The following is a 20,548-nucleotide window of genomic DNA, read 5'->3' on the forward strand; positions in this document are numbered from 1 at the left end:
TTAATATTGTCCTTACAAGTTCCCTGGAGCCCCCTTTGAGCCTCTCTCTTTATAACACCTTACTCGCAGGACCGCCTTTTTGTTCACCATCACATCAGCCAAACAGGTCAGTGAACTTGCATTGATCATGGCTGACCCTCTTACTCAGCATTCCAGAGAGGGAAGGTGGTGGTCAGACATCATTCCCAGTTTTTTCCTAAAGTTGTCAGATCTCCTGCTTTCTTTCCCAAACCCCATTCCTCTTCAGGGACAAACTAACTTCGCACCGGGGATGTTTCACAAGCCTTGTTCTATTATCGGGAAAGGACAAAGCCCTTCAGACAGACTCCTTGTCTTGTTGTTGCCATCTGTGGTGCCTCTCGGGCAGGCCATCTTCCAGAGAATACCTCTGTGGATTACCCAGTGTATTTCAATCTGCTATCGCATGGCTGCTACCCTTCTCCCTGCAAACATCAGAGCTCATTCCAGTAGAGCACAGGCTGCTCCTCTGCCTTCTTCAGCTATCTGAACCTGGCAAGGCAGCTACGTGGAGTCAGCCCCGTACTGCTGTTAACCGCTATGCTCTTGACCTGGGGCAAGATGAGATGCCAGATTTGTTAGGTAACGTCACAGACACGGTTCAGTCAGTGCAGGTTTGGACTCCTCAGTGTCACCTTCCAGATGGGCCACTGCTCATCAGTCACCTAGGAAGAGATCCACATGGACGTGTACTTGAACTGAAAACAGTTACTTACCTTACTGCTTTGACACATCATCATCCTGGATCTCATGGCCCACCCTCCAGCCCTGCTTTTTGCGAGCCTCTTTCCCTGCCATTCTGAATTAGTGACAGAACTGAGTGATGGTTGTGGTAGCTGCTCTGCCCTTTATGCCCTTGGGTGGGGAGTGGGGGCACAAGGACACGCATGGTGCAGGCACAGTCGAACGGACACTCCTGATCAAATATTCTGATCTCCCATTCATGGGACACATGTGTACCTACAATGGGATCCATGCAGACAACAGCCTCTCATAGAAGGTAAGTGACCACTCTTTACAGATGGGAATTGAGTATAGCCTTCTATTTTATTTAAAGTTAATTTTGTAAGGCAGTATTACGCTACCGTGGGTTCGGCTCTGGTGTCGACAGTTTCAAGCTCAACAGAGTGAAAGTCACCTCTGCTATTTGCTTCAGATTTAGTCTCAAGGAACACATAAAGACCCAGGATAGTGACCATACACGTACTTACAAGTATAAGGTCTAGTCTGTTTTACAAGTTTTATTAAAGGTACAGTTAAAGTTATGATTAACCAAATATATAGAAATTTTATACAGACCTATGCACAAGTTACAAATATAGTCATACTTGCATTCTTAATGATATTCTTAAGGTCTGATGGCTGCCTTGCTAATCAGCACTAGAGGGATGGTTCCCGCTGGAGTTTCCTCTAGGGCAGGGGTGGGCAAACTTTTTGGCCTGAGGGCCACATTGGGGTTGCAAAACTGTATGGAGGGCCGGGCAGGGAAGGCTGTGCCTCCCCAAACAGCCTGGCCCCTGCCCCCTATCTGCCCCCTCCCACTTCCCGTGCCCTGACTGCCCCCCTCAGAACCCCCGACCCATCCAACCCCCCCGCTCCTTGTCCCCTGATCACCCCCTCCTGAGACCCCTCCCCCCCGACCCTAACCACCCCTGCCCCCGGGACCGCTCCCCCTATCCAACCCCTCCCTGTCCCCTGACTGCCCCCCCCAATGCCTATCCACACCCCCGCCCCCAACAGGCCCCCCAGGACTCCCATGCTTATCCAGTCCGTCCGTTCCCCGTCCCCTGGCCACCGCTCCCCACCCCACAAGAACCTCCGCGCCATCCAACTGCCCCTTGTCCCCTGACTACCCCCCAGGATCCCCTGCCCCTTATCCAACCCCCCGGCCCCCTTACCATGCCGCTCAGAGCAGCATGTCTGGCAGCTGTGCTGCCTGGCTGGAGCCAGACACGCTTCTGTGCTGCCCTGCAGGATTGCGCAGCCCTGCTGCCCAGAGTGCTGCTCGCGTGGTGGCATGGCTGCAGGGGAGGGGGGACAGCGGAGAAGGAGACAGGCAGGATGGTCCTGCGGGCTGGATGTGGCCCACAGGCTGTAGTTTGCCCACATCTGCTCTAGGGAGCTTAACTTTCCTAATCTGGGCACCCTCTATTTTATAATGTGATTCTGACTATACCTCATTAGGATTTATGCATATAGTGTACCTGCAGTTAGGGTATGTGTTAGAAAAATATGACTACCCAGGTATGTTGTAAGCAAAAAAAATTACTCATATTGTTAATTTTTCACAATATCACCCATTGGCACCTCTTTTCCTATAATCTTGCGGCATAGGGTCATTCTCTGGTCACTTATTTATGTCAAGCATTCTTTAAGCCTATGGCATAGTATGACTAAACTCAAATCTCACAGGCCTCACCCTGTAGGCCTTATGTTTCAGCCCTGCTTACTTAGATACCTAATACATAATTATCCCTTCTGACTACTGATCAATCTTATATTTCTATAATCCTACAATTTAAATCTATTTGGCATCCAATGATTATATATATTTTAGTTAATTGTAACATCGTACAATAAATGAACAATAAACTAAAATCATTGGCTACAGGAGACACAGTGAGACTAGTGTCTTGTGCAGGGATTCTGTGGCACGGCTGGGAAAATAATCTCTTGAATCTGTCCAGTGCCTTAAACACAAGTCCACCCTTCCTCACATGCACCCTATTGTGGAAGGTTGTGTTTCCTTGTTCTTAGCTTACAGAAACAAAGACATGCTCAGCAAAGAATTCTGATTTTTTTTCCCCCTCCCTTATCCTTTCCCCAATAACAATAGTCTTTACTGAGTTCAGTCTGGATTTCACTGAGACCATAGTATGGAAATTGCTGTCCTCGGATAGGTGTCAAAACTCCTTCTTGTGTCTGAAGAAGGACCCTTTTCCCTCCTTATTCCGCTTGATCTATGAGCAGCCTTCAGCATGTGAACTGCACCATCTTTTGTTATGGGCTGTCTCTCATTCCTTCCTATTGTGGTTCCGCTCACTTTACCCACCCTCAGACACCTCCTTTGGTTCCCCAGCAATTTGAGGATCAAGTTTAATATTCCCCTTGTATACAATCTGGTTCTGATTTGATGGGAGGGCTACTTCTGAATGAAAGGAAGTGACCTGCAATGAGCTGGAAACAATTGAGCCAAATCAATCGGAGTGGAAGAATTTAATCAGAAAAATGGGAATGGTAGTTGGGAATTGCTTAAGAACACTTTACTAGATGCCCGAAAAGCCACAATCCCAGTCAAGGAAGAAGTCTGTACTAATTAATTGAATAGGTTTAGAGGGGAAGTGAAGGCAGCTATAAAAAATTAAACAATAATATATAACAAATGGAAGAAAGGGGAAATTGATAGTAATGAATATAAATCAAAAGCTGGGACTTGTAGACAGCTGACAAAGGAAGCAACAGGACATAAGGAAAAATCTATGGCCAGCAAGAGTAAAGGACAGTAAGGAGTTTTTAAGTATATTAGGAACAAAAAGTTTTAAAAGATTTAAAAATGGTATTACTAAATGGAAATGGTAAAATTATGAATAGTAATCCAGAAAAGGCAGCAGTGTTCAATAAAAAGAAAAGGAGTACTTGTGGCACCTTAGAGACTAACCAATTTATCTGAGCATTAGCCGTATGGAGTTATGCTCAAATAAATTGGTTAGTCTCTAAGGTGCCACAAGTACTCCTTTTCTTTTTGCGAATACAGACTAACACGGCTGTTACTCTGAAAAGTGTTCAATAAATACTTCTGTTCCGTATTGGGGGGAAAACAGATGTCATACCATATGATAACACTCTTTCTATTACACAAGTATCTCAGGAGGATGCTAAAGAGCAGCTATTAAAATTACACATTTAAATGAGTGGGTACAGATAACTTGCATCCAAGGATTTTAAAAGAGGTGGCTGAGGAGCCTAATGGACTGGTAGTGTTGATTTTTTTTCAGTAAGACTTGGAACACTGGGAAAGTTCCAGAAGACTGGAAGAATGTCAGTATTTAAAAAGAGCAAAAGGGATGACCCAGGTAATTATAGGCCTGCCTGTCTGACATTGATCCCAGGGAAGAAAATGGAGCTGCTGATACAGGATTAGATTAACAAAGAATTGAAGGAGGGTAAAATTAATGCCAATCAAGATGGTTTTATGGAAAATAGATCCTGTTAAACTAATCTGATTTTTTTTTTTACGAGATTACAAGTGTAGTTGAGAAAGGTAACCGTGTTAGGCTTGGTACCACATGACATTTTGATTGGTGCGGGGGAACTAGAAAAAGATAAAATTAACATGGCACACATTAAATGGATTAAAAGATGGCTAGCTGTTAGGCTGCAAAATGTAATTGTAATAGGGGATCTTCATTGAGTAGGTGTATTTCCAGTGGGTCCTGCAGGAATCAGTTCTTGGCCCTACGCTATTTAAAATTTTTATCAGTGACCTAGAAGAAAACACAAAATCGTTACCGATGAGGTTTTCAGGTTACAGAAAAAATTGGGGAGTGGTAAATAATGAAGAGGACAGGTCACAGATTCAGAATGATCTGGATTGGTTAGTAAACTGAGCTTAAGCAAACGACATGCATTTTAATGTGGCTAAATGCAAATATACACATGAAGGAATGAAGAATGCAAGTCATGCTCCTAAAATGTGGGACTATCCTGGGACACATGGACTTTGAAAAAGATGTGTGGATCATGGTGGAGAATCAGCTGAACCTGAGCTCCCAGTGTGATGCTGTGGCCAAAAGGGTTAATGTGATTCTGGGATGCGTCAACAGGGAATTTTGAGTAGGAGGAGAGAGGTTATTTTACATCTATATTTGTCACTGGTGTGACTGCTGCTGAAATACTGTGTCCAGTTCCAGTGCCACAATTCAAGAAGTATGTGGATAAATTGGAGAGGATTCAGTGAAGAGCCACAAAAATGATGAAATAATTAGAAAACATGCCTTATAGTGGTAGATGGAGCTCCTTGAGTCTATTTGGCTTAACAAAGAGAAGGTGTCTTGATTATAAGTACTTACATGGGGAACAAATATGTAATTTTAGTCTCTTCAATCTATCAGAGAAGGGTCTAACGTGATCCAATGGCTGAAAGGTGAAACTAGACTGAAGTGTAAATTTTTAACTGTGAGGGTGATTAATCATTGGAACAGTTTACCAAGGTTTGTAGTGGATTCTCCATCACTGGCAATTTTTAAATTGGTTGGATGTTTTTCCATAAAATCTGCTCTAGGAATTACGTTGAGGGAGTTCTCTGGCCTGTGTTATACAGGAGGTCAGACTAGATGATCACAATGATCACTTCTGGCCATGAAATCTATGAAAACCTTTTCCCTACCAAGGCGCTGAAATATTTATTTACATTCTTCCTATTCATTTTGCATGATCTTTGCTTGTCCACAGGGGACCCTGCAGAAGTTTGTGGATGACTTGTTCCAGGTGATCCTCAGCACCAGCCGCCCTGTGCCTCTGGCTGTCAAATATTTCTTTGACCTGTTAGATGATCAAGCAATGCATCATGGAATCCTGGACCCTGAGACCATTCATATCTGGAAGACAAACAGGTATGGAGTCGTAGCAGCCTGACACTTCCCTAGGGCAAACTGTGGCCCCTGGAGTACTTGCTAGTGGTCACATGGTGCTGGCAGCTCCTATTTCCATTGGAGAGAAACAGTAGAGCACCCATGCACTGTTGATTGGAGATTTTAGTTAGCAGTGTCTCTAGGTCCACACCTGGACACTAGACATCCTTGTGCTCTGGTGTGAGCGTATATTGGTAGGCGCAAACTCACCACCGCTTCAGTTCCTTCTCAATCGCCTTTGTCTCACGACAGTTTAGAGTAGTGCCCACTGCTTCTGTAGCTTCTTTGTTGTTTTAGGCTTAGTTTGTTTCTCATAGCTCCTTGGTGGTATATGCTGTCAATGAAAGATTGTGACAAGCGCACATCAAATTCTCTCACAGCACTTTAAGGATCTTCCGTTCTGAGTCTATGGCTACCTATTCATTCCTCTGCTTCTTGTTCAAAACATCATAGAATCATAGAATATTAGGGTTGGAAGAGGTCTCAGGAGGTCATCTAGCCCAACCCCCTGCTCAAACTAGGACCAACGCCAATGAAATCATCCCAGCCAGGGCTTTGTCAAGCCAGGCCTTAAAAACCTCTAAGGATGGAGATTCCACCACCTCCGTAGGGTAACCCATTCCAGTGCTTCACCACCCTCCTAGTGAAATCGTGTTTCCTACTAGCCAACCTAGACCTCTCCCACTGCAACTTGAGCATTGCTTCTTGTTCTGTCATCTGCCACTACTGAGAACAGCCAAGCTCCATCCTCTTTGGAACCCCCCTTCAGGGAGTTGAAGGCTGCTATCAAATCCCCCCTCACTCTTCTCTTCTGCAGACTAAGTAACTCCAGTTCCCTCGGCCTCTCCTTGTAAGTCATGTGCCCCAGCACCCTAATCGTTTCTCTTGCCCTCCGCTGGACTCTCTCCAATTTGTCCACAGCCTTTCTATAGTGGGGGGACCAAAACTGGACACAATACTCCAGGTGTGGCCTCACCAGTGCTGAATAGAGGGGAATAATCACTTTCCTCGATCTGCTGGCAATGCTCCTACTAATACAGCCCAATATTCCACTGGCCTTTTTGGCAACAAGGGCACACTGCTGACTCATATCCAGCTTCTCATCCACTTGTAATCCCCAGGTCCTTTTCTGCAGAACTGCTGCTTAGCCAGTCGGTCCCCAGCCTGTAGCGGTGCATGGGATTCTTCCGCCCTAAGTGCAAGACTCTGTATTTGTCCTTGTTGAACCTCATCAGATTTCTTTTGGCCCAATCCTCCAATTTGTCTAGGTCACTCTGTATCCTATCCCTACCCTCCAGCGTATCTACCTCTCCTCCCAGTTTAGTGTCATCTGCAAACTTGCTGAGGGTGCAATTCATCCCATCATCCAAGTCATTAATAAAGATGTTGAACAAAACCGACCCCTGGGCACTCCGCTTGATACCGGCTGCCAACTAGACATGGAGCCGTTGATCACTTCCCGTAGAGCCCGACAAACTAGCCAGCTTTCTACCCACCTTATAGTCAATTCATCCAATCCATACTTTTTTAACTTGCTGGCAAGAATACTGTGGGAGACCGTATCAAAAGCTTTGCTAAAGTCAAGATATATCACGTCCACCGCTTTCCCCATATCCACAGAGGCAGTTATCTCATCATAGAAGGCAATCAGGTTGGCCAGGCATGACTTTCCCTTGGTGAATCCATGTTGACTGTTCCTGATCACCTTCCTCTCCTTCAGGTGCTTCAAAATGGATTCCTTGAGGACCTGCTCCATGATTTTGCCGGGAACTGAAGTAAGGCTGACCGGTCTGTAGTTCCCCGGGTTCTCCTTCTTCCTTTTTTTTTAAACATCATTTATGGTAGCCGTCACGTTGGACAGAAGGGTGGGCAAGCTAGGGGAACTCATTGTTGATCTCACCTCCCCCACCATCACTAACTTCTACAATGTTAAGGTGATCCTATGCCTTCATCCTCTCTTCTGCCAAGGCACCTCTGGTCATCACTGAACTGGTTTCGAACAGGACAGGGCAACTGTACAGCCAGTTATTGGCTGCAATCTCTTTAAATGGTTTTCTTTTAATGACCCGCTATGCAGCTGTGGTAAACATCAGACTGTTTATATACTTGACAAGCGCCCACTGACTTATTTTGATAGTGGGCTACCAGCTCTCCACCTGGCTGATGATGACACCATCAAATGACTGGGCACATTGCACATATGGTGATACATTTCTTCTCTTCATGCCTAAGGTCTCCTCAGAGTTTCATATCAACCAGGACATTCGACTTCCAGTGTTTTTTACCTAAAGCTTCATTCTTTGAGGGAAAAAGTTAGTCTCCATACTCTGGATGTAAGGCAAGCACTCACCTTTTACCTTGACAGAACTAAGCCTTTCAGGGTTCCCCTAGACTCCTCACTTTCTTTGCTAAGAGGATGAGAGGCCAGCTGATCTCAATTTAGAGACTCCGTATGTGGGTATCTGTGTGTGGGCATCTGGATGTATGCTAGCTTACTATGAAGCTTCTGAGGTGGATCATAGTCTGGTAGGATGACTGGTCATTTGATCAGGGCTCAATCCACCTTGATAGCCCTTCTCAATGACATTCCTGTCAGGGACATCTGCATGCCATGGGGAGGGCACCACATGATCCTCTGTCCACATGTGTGACAGAATCACAGGTCTGATGCTCTGGAACTGCTCGGTATGAAGCCAGTCAGGACTCTGGGTAGCGTGCTCCCCTCAGGGCACTCTTTCCAGGACAAAAAGCCTCCTTGGCTACAGCCTTCCCAGTCTGACCTTGGAGAATTCAGCATCCCTGTTCCCACCGCACCCTTCCCCTTGGTGGGGAAGCCAGAGGGCCCTGCGCCCCAACTCCGCAGTCAGACGTGACTCTCAGCCAGTGTTGTAAAGCAGAAGGGTTTATTGGTCAACAGGAACACAGCGTCGCACAAAGCTTGTTAGCTCAGAAGTCAGTTGTCGTAAGATGTTACCTGTGTGGTGCTCTGCTGTATTCAATGGTGATAATAGTTGGCTGCTGCGTGTGTGGTCCCTCTGTATGCTACCCCGGCTCTGCACAGATAGCTGACACAGCAGACTCCGAGAGAATCCCCAATGACCACAGACTCTGATAAGGTACGAAGGCACCCGGCCAGGTTTATTGTGAAATGAAACACAATAATAGTTCCCTGCAGACTCTACAGGACATATGACGGATATGTGCCTCTGACAGTGGACCGGCTCAGTCAGGGGCGGGACTCTCCACTGCCCCCTAGGCCAGAGAAAGTCAGCTCCTCAGGGGTGCATTCTTATACACCAGTACAAACAAGTTACACATCACTCCAGCCGTATTGAGGTACAACCCCTCTGCATGTTAGGGTGCCACCGCTCACCTGGTACACCTCTCATATGGTTTGAACAAAACAACTCTATCCATCATATTCTCCTTTTGACCCTGTCTTTAAGATGGGTCAGCCTGTTCCTTATTATCTCTGTGGAATGTGTTCATACCGAAATGTTCTGGTGCCATCCTGGCACATGTTCATCTTACTAGTACTTGGTACTTTTTAGGTATGTGTATAATTGCAATAATCAGCCGCCTTCTTGCCAACTTCTGTGAGCAGGGCCTGCCTCTGGCTTACAGCTTTAGCAAAGTCTTGATCATTACTTTAGTTCAGGCCTCAGTCCTCATACTGGGCCTCTGATAGAAGCCTTATATTTCAGGGTCTCATCTTACTACGTTAGTGACTTTCAGCAGAGTCCATCTTGGGGGAACCCTGTGCCAGATGGCCTGGACTCCCCCCTTCTAGTGCCCGACCGCAGATTGCCTTAGATCCTTCTGCCTGGCTTCCAAGCCACCCACTGCTCCTCCTCTGGTCTTTTTCCTGCTTCTCGGGCAGTGTCACCTGGTCGCACCCCCCACCCTGGGTCTCAGGTTACCAAGGGCGTGGGCCATTGCCTACGTGCAGGCAGCTGGGCAACCTCACTTGCCCTGAGGGCCTCAGCAAAAGTCACACACCCAATTCCCACCACCTAGGCATTGGTGCATTACACAGGGAAACTGAGGTACACACAGTATTAGCATAGGACAGTAAGACACACATGCAACATAACAAGGTGAATAAAACCTACTTCGTCACAATATGTTCTCCAAACATACATATCACCTGTGCCTCCAGATCCACATGGCCTTTGGTGATGCCTCAGGTTTATGCTGGATCCCCTTCCTCTGCACTCACCTCCATATTAAGATACTGGTTTTGGAGTCTCCTACAGTAGAGTACCCATAGAGACATATACTCAAAGAAGAGGTTACTTGCCTCTACAATAACTTGAGTTCTTCTAGATGTTTTGTCCTTCTGCGTGCTCCACTTCCAGCCTCCTTCCCCTCTGTTTTGGAGTCTCTTTGGGCTTTGTGGCTGAGAAGGAACTGGAGTAGCTGTGGGTTTGCACCTAACTATATACCCTTGCACTGGAGCAAAAGGATGTGTAGTGTGCAAGCACAGACTCTGTTAACTAAAATCTCCAATTGAGTGCACAAGCGTGTCCACATCTTACAGTGGAGCACTCATAGGGACAAAATATGTTGAACTTAAGTTACTGTACAGGTAGGTAATTTCTCCTTCAGAGGACAAAGCACTTAGTGCACTAAAGACAGCTACAAATTCAGGAATACTGCATGCGAGGAAGGGCATTAAGTGGTGGTGAGTGAGATGGGGAAGGTGCTCAAGAGACAGTATCCCTGTAAAGATGTGGTCTGCACTAGGAAAGTTGTAGAACCACAACCCTAGATCTACCTGGAGATGTGTTTGTAACAGAGGAGATTAGTGACTCAGCAATACAGTAAGATGGGGTTTCCTGATTTGCAGAATGGCCTTATTAACCCTCACAGCTCCAGATCTCAGCCTGCAGCTTTTGATGTGCATGTGGCTGTCCATAGACTCTAGGTTTGAAAAAGGCCTCACAGGATGGCTTTTCTGGGAATGTGATGTGATAAAAGTTAAATTTCTCACAACAAAAGGGATTCTGCTTTCTGAGAGGCTCATCTGTGCCTTTTTCTGAATGTACAGCACTGGCTGCTGGGTCTTCCATTAGATTTAAACTCTGGCCAGTTCTCAGTGGCTTGGGAACCTTTCTGTTCTAGCTGAATTGGGAACTCCATGCTGATGTTGAAGTGCTTTGCAATAAGCAGGATTAGTACCTCCTTTGAGGGCATGATACTCATCACTGCCTCTCCTCATCCCTCCTCTTTGCAGCCTGCCCCTCAGGTTCTGGATCAACATAATCAAAAATCCCCAGTTTGTGTTTGATGTGCAGACGTCGGACAATGTAGATGCCGTGCTCCTGGTCATTGCCCAGACCTTCATGGACTCCTGTACTATTGCTGACCACAAGCTGGGGCGGGTAAGCATGGCAGTGGGGTGGAGCAGCCAGTGTGTGCAGTGTGGTGAGATTTTGAACACTGTGTATCCTCCAAGCTGCATCTTGTTTTGAAGTGCTGTAGAGTCTGCATGCTCGAGGGAGGTGCAGGTTCAGTGTCGGGGAGAACAGTGTTTGTTACTCCATTCAGATAGATGGATCAGGTCCCTTTGCTACTCTCTGTTTGCACATTGTGTGCTGTCCCTACAAACTGATGAGAGAGTGAGACATTTTGCCTGAATGTTAATGTAACATTGGAATGGTGCCCCGGATGTGTGAGGTGCCTGCCCAGATAGCTGAAATACTGCTTTGGATATGATGTGCCAGACAGGTTCTGAGACAATAATGGGGCTGGGGAGGAGGGATAGATGACATCAGTAACATTTCTAGGATGATCACGGAAATGGAGGGCCTACTTTATGAGAGGAGACTGAAAGAGCTTGGCTTGTTCAGCCTAGCAAAATGAAGGTGAGAGGGGATCTGGTTGTCCTATATCTATCTCAAACTTTTGTACTGGTGATCCCTTTCGCATAGCAAGCCTCTGAGTGCAACCCCCCCTTATAAATTAAAAACACTTTTTAATATATTTAACACCATTATAAATGCTGGAGGAAAAGTAGGGTTTGGAGGGGTGGAGGCTGACAGCTCACGACACCCCACGTAATAACCTTGTTACCTCCTGAGGGGTCATGACCCCCAGTTTGAGAACCCCTGCTCTATATAAATGCTCATGGGGGTAAGCACCAGGGAGGGAGAAGAGCTGATTAAGCTAAAAGACAACATTGGCACCAGAACAAATGGGCATAAATGGGCCATGAATAAATTTAGGTGGGAAATTAGAGAGAGGTTTCTAAGCATCGGAGGAGCGAGGTTCTGGAGCAGTCTCCCAATAGGAATAGTGGGGGCAAACATCCCAACTAGTTTTAGATTGTGAACAGAATTCCATGACAGGGCCGCCTGTGATAGCGGACTTGATGATCTAGGGTACTCCTTCCATTCCTTTGTTCCTACATTACAAGGTTACACAACAAGGCTAACTCACAGCATGGGGGAGGAAGGGCTGTTTGATTTGTCTTTCAAATTTGATTAGCTGGCTGAAAATTTTATTTAATTTCCTGTAGATGTCATGGAAATGTGGCTGGCTGTAATAAAAAAATTAGAAGCAATGGAGCAATTTGCTTGTCTGTACAAGGTTAATGCTGTGAGGTGTAGGGGAGATGAGCCAACAAGCAGGAATGGCTAAATATCAAACATGGGTAGAACCATATCACTCTGGTGGCTTGTGGCATCTCCAGCCTCCGCCCTATGTGGTGTTTCTCACCCTCTCTTTTGAGTGATGAAAGGAAACAAGTTCTGTGTCTCTTTACCGAGGGGTCAGTGACTGCAGGTGGATGTGAGACCCTCAGGGAGGGCACTCCATGCATGGGTGGGGCAGTGAGGAGCAAGCAGACAAATGGGGCATTGAGGCTGCAATGATGCAGAGAGAAATGCCATGAGAAGAAACTGGTTGTGGTAGATGGGAAGGGGCCTTGAAAGCCAGGACAGAAATTTTTGTGTTCTCTAGGGCCTATAGCACTATAATTAGAGTCTAGACTATGTCAGGGTCTCCTTTCCCTGTTGGAGACCAAGCTAGATGGGAATCCCTGAGTCTGTATTAATGGACAGAGGCGGTCCTTCCTGACATTTGAGGTCATCACTTCCTGTTCCTTTAACAGTTGGTTAGTACAGCACATTCCTTCTGTTAGGCAGGTGGTACTAGCCCATTAGGATAATACTGCCTCCAGCTTTCATAGAATACCAGGTCCTTAGTGTACCTGTCTGGGGGCCTCCCACTAAGAGATGTAGATTGGATACAACCATGTGATGGCTGTTGTCTCAGGCACCCACTCTCCACTTGAGGTGGCAGGGAATGGTCCCTAGTCTGTGCTCATGTTGAGAAATGTTTGCATAATTGGCAACCCTTGTGGGTACCTAGAGCCTGGGGCAGGGCCTCCCTGCCACTGTTGCAAGAGAGGATTGCCTGTTCTCTGCACATCTTGCAGGGAAGGGGCAGGTTCTGCCCACCTCTATGAGAGCAGGGAAAGGACAGAGGCTGCCTGTCCCTGCGGGAACCCGGGGTTTGTATCTCCTTGCCCTGGTCTTGGTTTCTGTAACCTGTCAGTCTGTTTCTGGCCTTTAAAGGACTCACCAATCAACAAGCTGCTCTATGCCCGGGACATTCCTCGCTACAAGCAGATGGTAGAAAGGTAAAGTCTGAGTGAGCAGGTGGGGACAGCTGGGTTGTTTGGCAGGGGGAGGAGGCAGCAGAGGAGCAGATACCGCATTAATTGCCCATGTGCTCCCATTGCGTAGGTACTATGCGGACATTCGCCAGACCATCTCCGCCAGTGACCAGGAAATGAACTCTGCCCTGGCTGAGCTGTCAAGGGTAAATAAAGCAACTTATTTCAGAAATCAGTGCATTTTCCATTGGATTCCACAGGGTGGGCAGTCTGCCTCCCTGGCACAGAGTCTGCATTAGCCTTTTCCCCTAGAATATCCCACCACTGCTCCCACCAGAATTCCAGTGTTAGTGCTGGCAGGGGCCAGGCATTTTAATCACGGCATCATGACTTGGCTCACATGAGGTCTAGACCACATGGTGGTTGAAAAACACTGGCTGCTGGTGTCTTGTCTGTGCTTGCCCCAACATCACTGCTAGCACCAATGGAAAGTTTTAGGGGAAAAAAGACCAATGTAGCTAAGGCTTCTGAGTGCAGGAGCAATGAATTACACATATTGAATCTATTTCCCCATGTTAAGTATCCTCACACCTTCTTGTCAACTGTCTAAATGAGCCATCTTGATTATCACTACTAAAGTTTTTTTTCTCCTCCTGATAGTAGCTTATCTTAATTAATTAGCCTCTTACAGTTGGTATGTTCCACCTTTTCATGTTCTCTGTATATGTATATATATGTGTGTGTGTGTGTATATATATCTTCTCACTATATGTTCCATTCTATGCATCTGAAATAAATTTGTTAGTCTCTAAGGTGCCAGAAGTACTCCTGTTCTTTTGGCTGATTATGTTTGTTATATTACCATAGAATTACTCAGGTGAACTCAATTCGGTGGTGGCTCTGCATGAACTCTACAAATACATCAACAAGTACTATGACCAGGTGAGTGCAGCTCTGGCTTACTGGCTCCAGCCTCAGTGGGCGATTTCACACACATCCCTCCCTGTCATTATCTTATGCTTGCCCTTCATAGGTTCATCTAGTCCTGTCTCCTGTTGGATTCGTGAACAAAAAAATTAATAGTCAAGGACATCATAAATGTTCCACTGCCCACATAGGACATAGGCCCATATTTTTAAAGGTACATTGGCAATACTGCACTCAGTTTTGCAACACCTAACTGACTGAAGTGCCTAAATCTCACTTTCAAAAGTGCTTTAGGTACTTAGAGCCTAAATCCCTTTTGAAAATGAGGTTTAGACTCCTAAATCGGGTGGTGCAGTGCAGCAATGCCTAAACACATTTAAAAATCTGGGTCAGATTAATTGACCTCATCGAATAGGAAGAAATGTATATTTTGTCACAACAAAAGAGCCTTCACTCTCACCCAGGGATTGTCAATATTGATGTGTTTTTGTTGGTATCTAAATATTTTAGTTTAAGGCATAGCTTAAAAGGGAAATGATCAGTTAAACATCAGTTAACAATAGAAGAATTTGAGATTGCAGTTTCTTGATATTGTTATGTGTATTTTAATAGGTAAAGTGTACAATATAGATTTTTACAGTGAAAAGTATGCGTGAGGACTTACATTTGAGACTTTCATGTTTACATATTTAATTTTTGTTTCTTTTTCAGAGGGCTTTGAAGGGATTTGAGATTACTGATGAAAGAATATTATCTACTTTGGGGAAGAGTTAAGGCTGTTTTGCTGTAATGAAACATGCATTTCTTTGTACTTAATGAGAATAATGATTTTGTTACATTTGCAGTGTAAGATGTATGCATTTCCGTGCATCTAATTGTTAAGGAAATGATGTTAGAGAGACAAGGTGGGTGAGGTAATATCTTTTATTGGACCAACTTCTGTTTGAGGTTAAGTACGAAAGCTTGTGTCTCTCACCAATCAGAAATTGGTCCAATAAAAGATGTTACCTCACCCACCTTGTCTCTCTAATATGCTGGGACCAACATGGCTACGGTAACACTACATATAACAGAGGAAATGATGTGTCAAGTGACTACTCTATTGTCACTTAACCATTTTTATTGGCTGTTTTAAAATGAAGATTCTTGCCTTTGGCACCCCCCTTGGTTTTTGGTTAACTGTTTTCTGTAGGTAAACAAAATTATTTAAAAAAAAAAAAAAAAAAGGGATGAGCATTGTTTGGGGGCGGAGGAGTGGGTGATGGCACAGAGGAAAAGATAGGGATGCCCAGAGGGGACTACCACTGGGATGGCAAAGTTGCAGGGAGTCCCTCTGAGACATACTGTCACTGTGGATCCCAATACCCATAGCTGCAACAGAGCTGAGGCTTGCCTTCAGCCAGGGGAATCTGCTGCTAATAGTATTCTGTTCACAAGGGAGGTTGCCAGTGAGCTCTGAGTCTTGTTGCAGATCATTACAGCCTTGGAAGAAGACCCGACAGCCCAGAAGATGCAGTTGGGATACCGACTGCAGCAGATTGCAGCTGCTGTGGAGAACAAAGTCACTGATTTGTGACCCAGACAAATAGACTGTGATGCTCTTGGGTGGCTGAACAGAGATGAATAGTGCTGCTCACTGGAACTTCATAGCTTCACACAAGTTGTCCCACTGCCTTTGGAACCAGACGCTCTGGGGAGCTGGCATGTGACACAAGAGGAGGTGGCCAAGAAAATGCAAAGTACAAATGTCCTTACATCTCAGAGAATATTTTTTTACAGATTTTTTTTTCCTTTTTTAAAATGAACTTTAAACTATGGGAGTTTCTACAAACCACAGTGTGAGAGAGAGTGAGAGAGACCAGGCAGCTTCTTCCCACATGTTGTGAATGTGCCAAGTTTCCAAACAATATTGCCAAGGAGCTGGATAACACAAGAGCTTCAGAACAAAGCTAAAGACCATACATGGCTTCTTGTGAGCCTCTAGCCTCATTTTGGTACTAAGGATAGGAGAGACTAGTGCTGTGCCTGCTGCCCTGAACATTGTGTAACCACCACTGCTATGATGGTAATAGCCCAGGCTACTGCACTCATGGTAGTGCTGGACAGTCAGTGTGTGAGCTTCCTGAGCCCTCATGGAACTAGCTGGGGCACTAGGACTGATGTAGTCTGTTAGGGATTAGCCCAGACGTGGTAACCTCTCTAAGGACCAGAGTGTACTCCTCCAGCATACAGCCCGAGAAGCAACACGCCTGCAGTTTGGTCCACCTGTTCCATGGTCTGAGCTGAGGAGCATCTCCCACAGCATGACCACCAGTGCACTGGTGGGGTTGTGCCTGGCACCCAGAAGTACTGAATGTAGGGATGAGAAATAGACTGAGAGGGAGATCAGAAAAGTCGCTTGGTCCCAGGGTTCTAGTCTTCCTCACTGCTTGTCTGTGACTCATGCTAATGAGACGAACATGCTCACCAGTTCCACGTGTTGACCCAGTAGGCTCAACCTAGTCCTAGCATAAGCAGGCACCATGCCACTGCCATCTATGGAGCTATACTGGACTGAATTTAGCATGGCTTGGGGAGAGGGCAAGGTGAACTTACTGAAGTGCCTCTAACCTAGATGTTATGTCTGACCCTCTGGTTCTCTGTGGTCACTTGGAAAGCACAGTGAAGGCCTTGTACTTATTTCCTTTCTCTGGCTTGTAGCCATTTTGGTACTCTGAACTGGATCTGTAAATACCCTCAAAATTACAAAGTATTTACATCCTTAAGGGGAATGTTAATTTTGTTTTTCTGAGACAATACTTCACTTGGATGAGCATCTCCTTGGACACTGTCATCATCACAAACTCCCCAGGCTAAGCACTGCCTGTGTCACACTGCTTCTGCATAGTCTTTGCCCCACTGGGCAGATCAGGGGCTTCTGACTTTTTCAGAAACATCTGGAGTCGCACAGTAACAATTGGCTTTTCCCCAAATTTCCCACTAAGCTGAAATAGTTGAAGGCTCAATCTCACAGCCAGATATACCTTCCTCACCTTTATCTCTGCCTAAAGTGAAACTCGAAATACTCCCCTGAAGCTGAATATCTTCTTCTCAAATTCTCCTGTGTGGGGCTCCACTTTAGTGACCTACTGCACACTTAAAATCTTAGTGGAAATCCTGAACTGATTCCACAGCCCACAGAAGAGCAGAGCAAAGGACCCAAGTGGCCAGGGCCCCCAGTGGATGAGCACCAGGATGAGGAAACCAAACAGCGACCATGCTCTGTAAATTGACCAACCCCTCTGGCAGCGTTCCCTCTTTCCAAATTGAATGGAACCAAACTCAGGCTCTGCCCTAGTCCCTCCCACCCTTGGCCTGAGTTTGTTTCCATTCTCTCAGAGAGGACTAAAGGAGTTCCCCTCTCTCTGCATCTAAGCAGGGCTTGAGGTAATGCTTGCTTCCTTGGGGCTCAAAGGGGAGGGATTTCTCTCCATTCCCCCAGCCATGTCTCCCCAACTGAGCACATGGGGAGTGTCTTTGGTTTCCTCTTACTCACTTGTCCCCACCCCTGTGGAGCCAGGAATAGCTCCAGTGCTGAATGACACCACCCCTACATTCAGACCATGTACAAAGTGCAACTTTGACTGCCAATCCACTCATTTTGTCTGGAACTGCTGATCGCATGGAGACGGCTAGACTCCAGCAAAGAAATACGGTGTCTCTACTGTGTGTGTTAACTGGAGGCGCCAGCTAGATGAGTCTTGTTGGGCTGAGCCCTGTGCAGTCATACAATTAAAAAAAAAAAGCACCGGCCCCAGAGAATTTACAAGCCTAGGTTCAGGCAAAACTTAACAGGTGAAACGAATGTGCGAGGGAGGACGGATGGGTAAGAGTGATGATGCCATCTGTGCAGTGCCAAGCAAACCTCCCGGAGTTGGGGAGCATGAGATTCAAAACTCTTTTGGCATCTGTCTTTATAACTTTTCCAACCAGACACCAAGAGCTGGCAGACTTTCCTCTGCTGTTTGTGGCCCAGCAGTGTCTTTGCTTCTCCCAGATTTTGGAAAATCTCTTTTCTCACAAAGTCCTATCAGTCAATTTGAGAGGAGGGGAATTCTCTTGTTTATCCAAGATTTACATTAACCTGAAGTCAGATGTTCGTCTCTGTCACCAACCCCTCCCCACCAACTTTTGGCTCCTGCTTGATTCATCAGCTTCTCCCTTTGAATTTGCCTGCCAGAACATGATGGCAACACAGGTCAAGGAGTGTACATCTTTGTCTGCGTACCTTGACCAGGACTGAGGTGGGGTGTAGGTACCATTCAGTACTGGAGATAAGATTTCTTGTTTCTCCAGGGACGTGCGTGTGATTTACCCATATAACAATATTAACAAAAAGAAGTCATTTAAAAACACTGCAAAAATGGTGTCAAAAGAAAATAAAGTAACATCTCCAGTGACCTGTCTCATAAGCTAAAAAGGATACGACATTCTCAGCTTAGTCACAGTGAAAACAGAAAAGATGATAGCATACATTTCTCCTACGATCTGTCACCATCAAGCTGTCAAATACCATCTCCCTCTTGCTGTATCCTGGACCTACTTTTTAACGTCCCTATGACTGTCAGTTTGCAGGTTCAGACATGCCCCTTCTCGTCTCTCCATTCGAGCCTCTCCCACATGGTAGAGTCCACTACCTCAACAGGGTGAGGTTTCATTAATGCTTGCACAAAAGTCTTTACTAATTCCTGTTGTGGGGGGTGGTAGATTCCTAATTACCTCTGGGCGGTTCCATCCAGCCTTCCTGACTCCATGGTAGTTGTGTCAAAAGCCCCAGGGATTTTTATTTCCTTAGATCACCTTTGGATATGTACCATGTTCTTACAGGACCTAGCTTCTGTAGGCGCTTGGTCATGCCCTCCTGCTGTATACACCTAGTCTCTGTCTCTGCAGGGCACAGAGATAGCTCTTTACATTTGTTTTATTAATTTCTCTCGCCGTGAAACATAACTTGACAGACCTTAGATCCTCTCTCTCAGATATGAAGTGATCTTTGCGTGGGGGAAGAGAGGGAGAAGTTAGCTTCCAGCTGTCAGAATAGGGGAGGAGAAACTGAAATGGTAATCAGTACTGAGATATAAATTGTCATCAATAGATTTCAGTTAACCCCCCTTTGTGATGAATAGGGGTTCCTGGCTCCTTACATGATGGAACCCTACATTTTGTCTCTCCAGCTTTAGATTCAAGCTGGCCACAGGTTTGGGGGTCACATTCAGAAGTTTTTCTTTATAACCATAAGCGCTTTAAAAATGTATAATGAAAGCTTAAATTCTGCAGAAGCTGACAGGGTCTGATTCAGTGAAGCACCATGTGCTGCCTCAGTCTGACCCCTGGTTGCTGTTAGATGTCACTTTTTGATGCCTTTCTCCCTGGGCTGATTTCTCTGGCTTTCCAGGACACCAGGGGCATTGCTTAGCTATTTCTGCTCCTTTGGCGGTGGGAGGGCTGTACGTACACGTCTTCTCTTGACTGACTTAATTTTGTATTTTCCGGTTTGTTGTGGCCTGGCCAGCCCCATGTCCACATCCTGCCCCTTCTTTTTGAGTTCTTGGAGCTCCCAGCATGCTCTCTTTCTCAACAAATTGGAATTAATAATTAATATAAGAAGCTTGAAAATATGTTGTCACATAGTGTAATAACTGTAGATACTATTGTGAGATGTAGGAATCTATTGGTGAGACAAGGTTATGTCTGTAAATAATCAGTTTAGAACCCAAATGATTTTAATAAAGAGAGAATTCTTACATGAGTGATTCAATAAACATTAATATACAACATGGAATGGGTGTCATGGTTTTGTGTCTTAAAATAATTTGGCTGCTACTTATGTTCCAGAATATGCTGCCCCTGGCCCAAGTGCCAACTCCGCAGCTCTCATTGGCCAGGAATTGCGGTGCAGTGTGGTGCCTGCAGAGACCCCATAACCCCCTGCCTAGGAGTCACTGCCAGATATGTGCCAGTCACTTTTGGGAGTTTCCCAAGATAAGTGCCATCCCCTCTCCTACACCCTGCTCCCCAGCCCTGAGCCCCCTCCAGCGCCCAAACTTCTACACCCCTCAGCTCACCCCACCCCACCCCCAGCACCCAAACTACCTTTCAGAGTCCACACTCCCTCCCACACCCAAACTCCCAGCCCAGAGCCCACCCCCTCCTGCACCCTAACCCTCTACCCCAGCGTGGTGAAAGTGAGTTTGGGTGGGGGAGAGCGAGTGATGGAAGAAGGGGGCATGGCCTTAGGCAAGGGGGTGGGGCAGGGGTTGAGTGGGAGGAATTGGGGGTCCCTGAAAAAAATTATATCAAAATAGGCGTCCTT

At 45.9% G+C, this 20,548-nt stretch overlaps 1 protein-coding gene across 1 annotated transcript in view; it reads left to right on the forward strand.

Moving 5' to 3' along the window:
• The window catches only part of PLXNB1 (plexin B1), a 195,731-nt gene extending 175,476 nt beyond the window's left edge, over positions 1 to 20,255 (forward strand). The window contains exons 35-40 of the mRNA XM_084633455.1: positions 5,470 to 5,630; positions 10,885 to 11,032; positions 13,229 to 13,293; positions 13,400 to 13,475; positions 14,137 to 14,211; positions 15,668 to 20,255. Coding sequence (XP_084489581.1) covers positions 5,470 to 5,630; positions 10,885 to 11,032; positions 13,229 to 13,293; positions 13,400 to 13,475; positions 14,137 to 14,211; positions 15,668 to 15,772 — 630 coding nt within the window. The 3' untranslated portion in view covers positions 15,773 to 20,255. The remainder of the gene's footprint in view (positions 1 to 5,469; positions 5,631 to 10,884; positions 11,033 to 13,228; positions 13,294 to 13,399; positions 13,476 to 14,136; positions 14,212 to 15,667) is intronic.
• Positions 20,256 to 20,548: the final 293 nt, after the last annotated feature.

This window comes from Lepidochelys olivacea, assembly GCF_965140295.1.
Source record: "Lepidochelys olivacea isolate rLepOli2 genome assembly, chromosome: 7".
Taxonomy (NCBI): domain Eukaryota; kingdom Metazoa; phylum Chordata; order Testudines; family Cheloniidae; genus Lepidochelys; species Lepidochelys olivacea.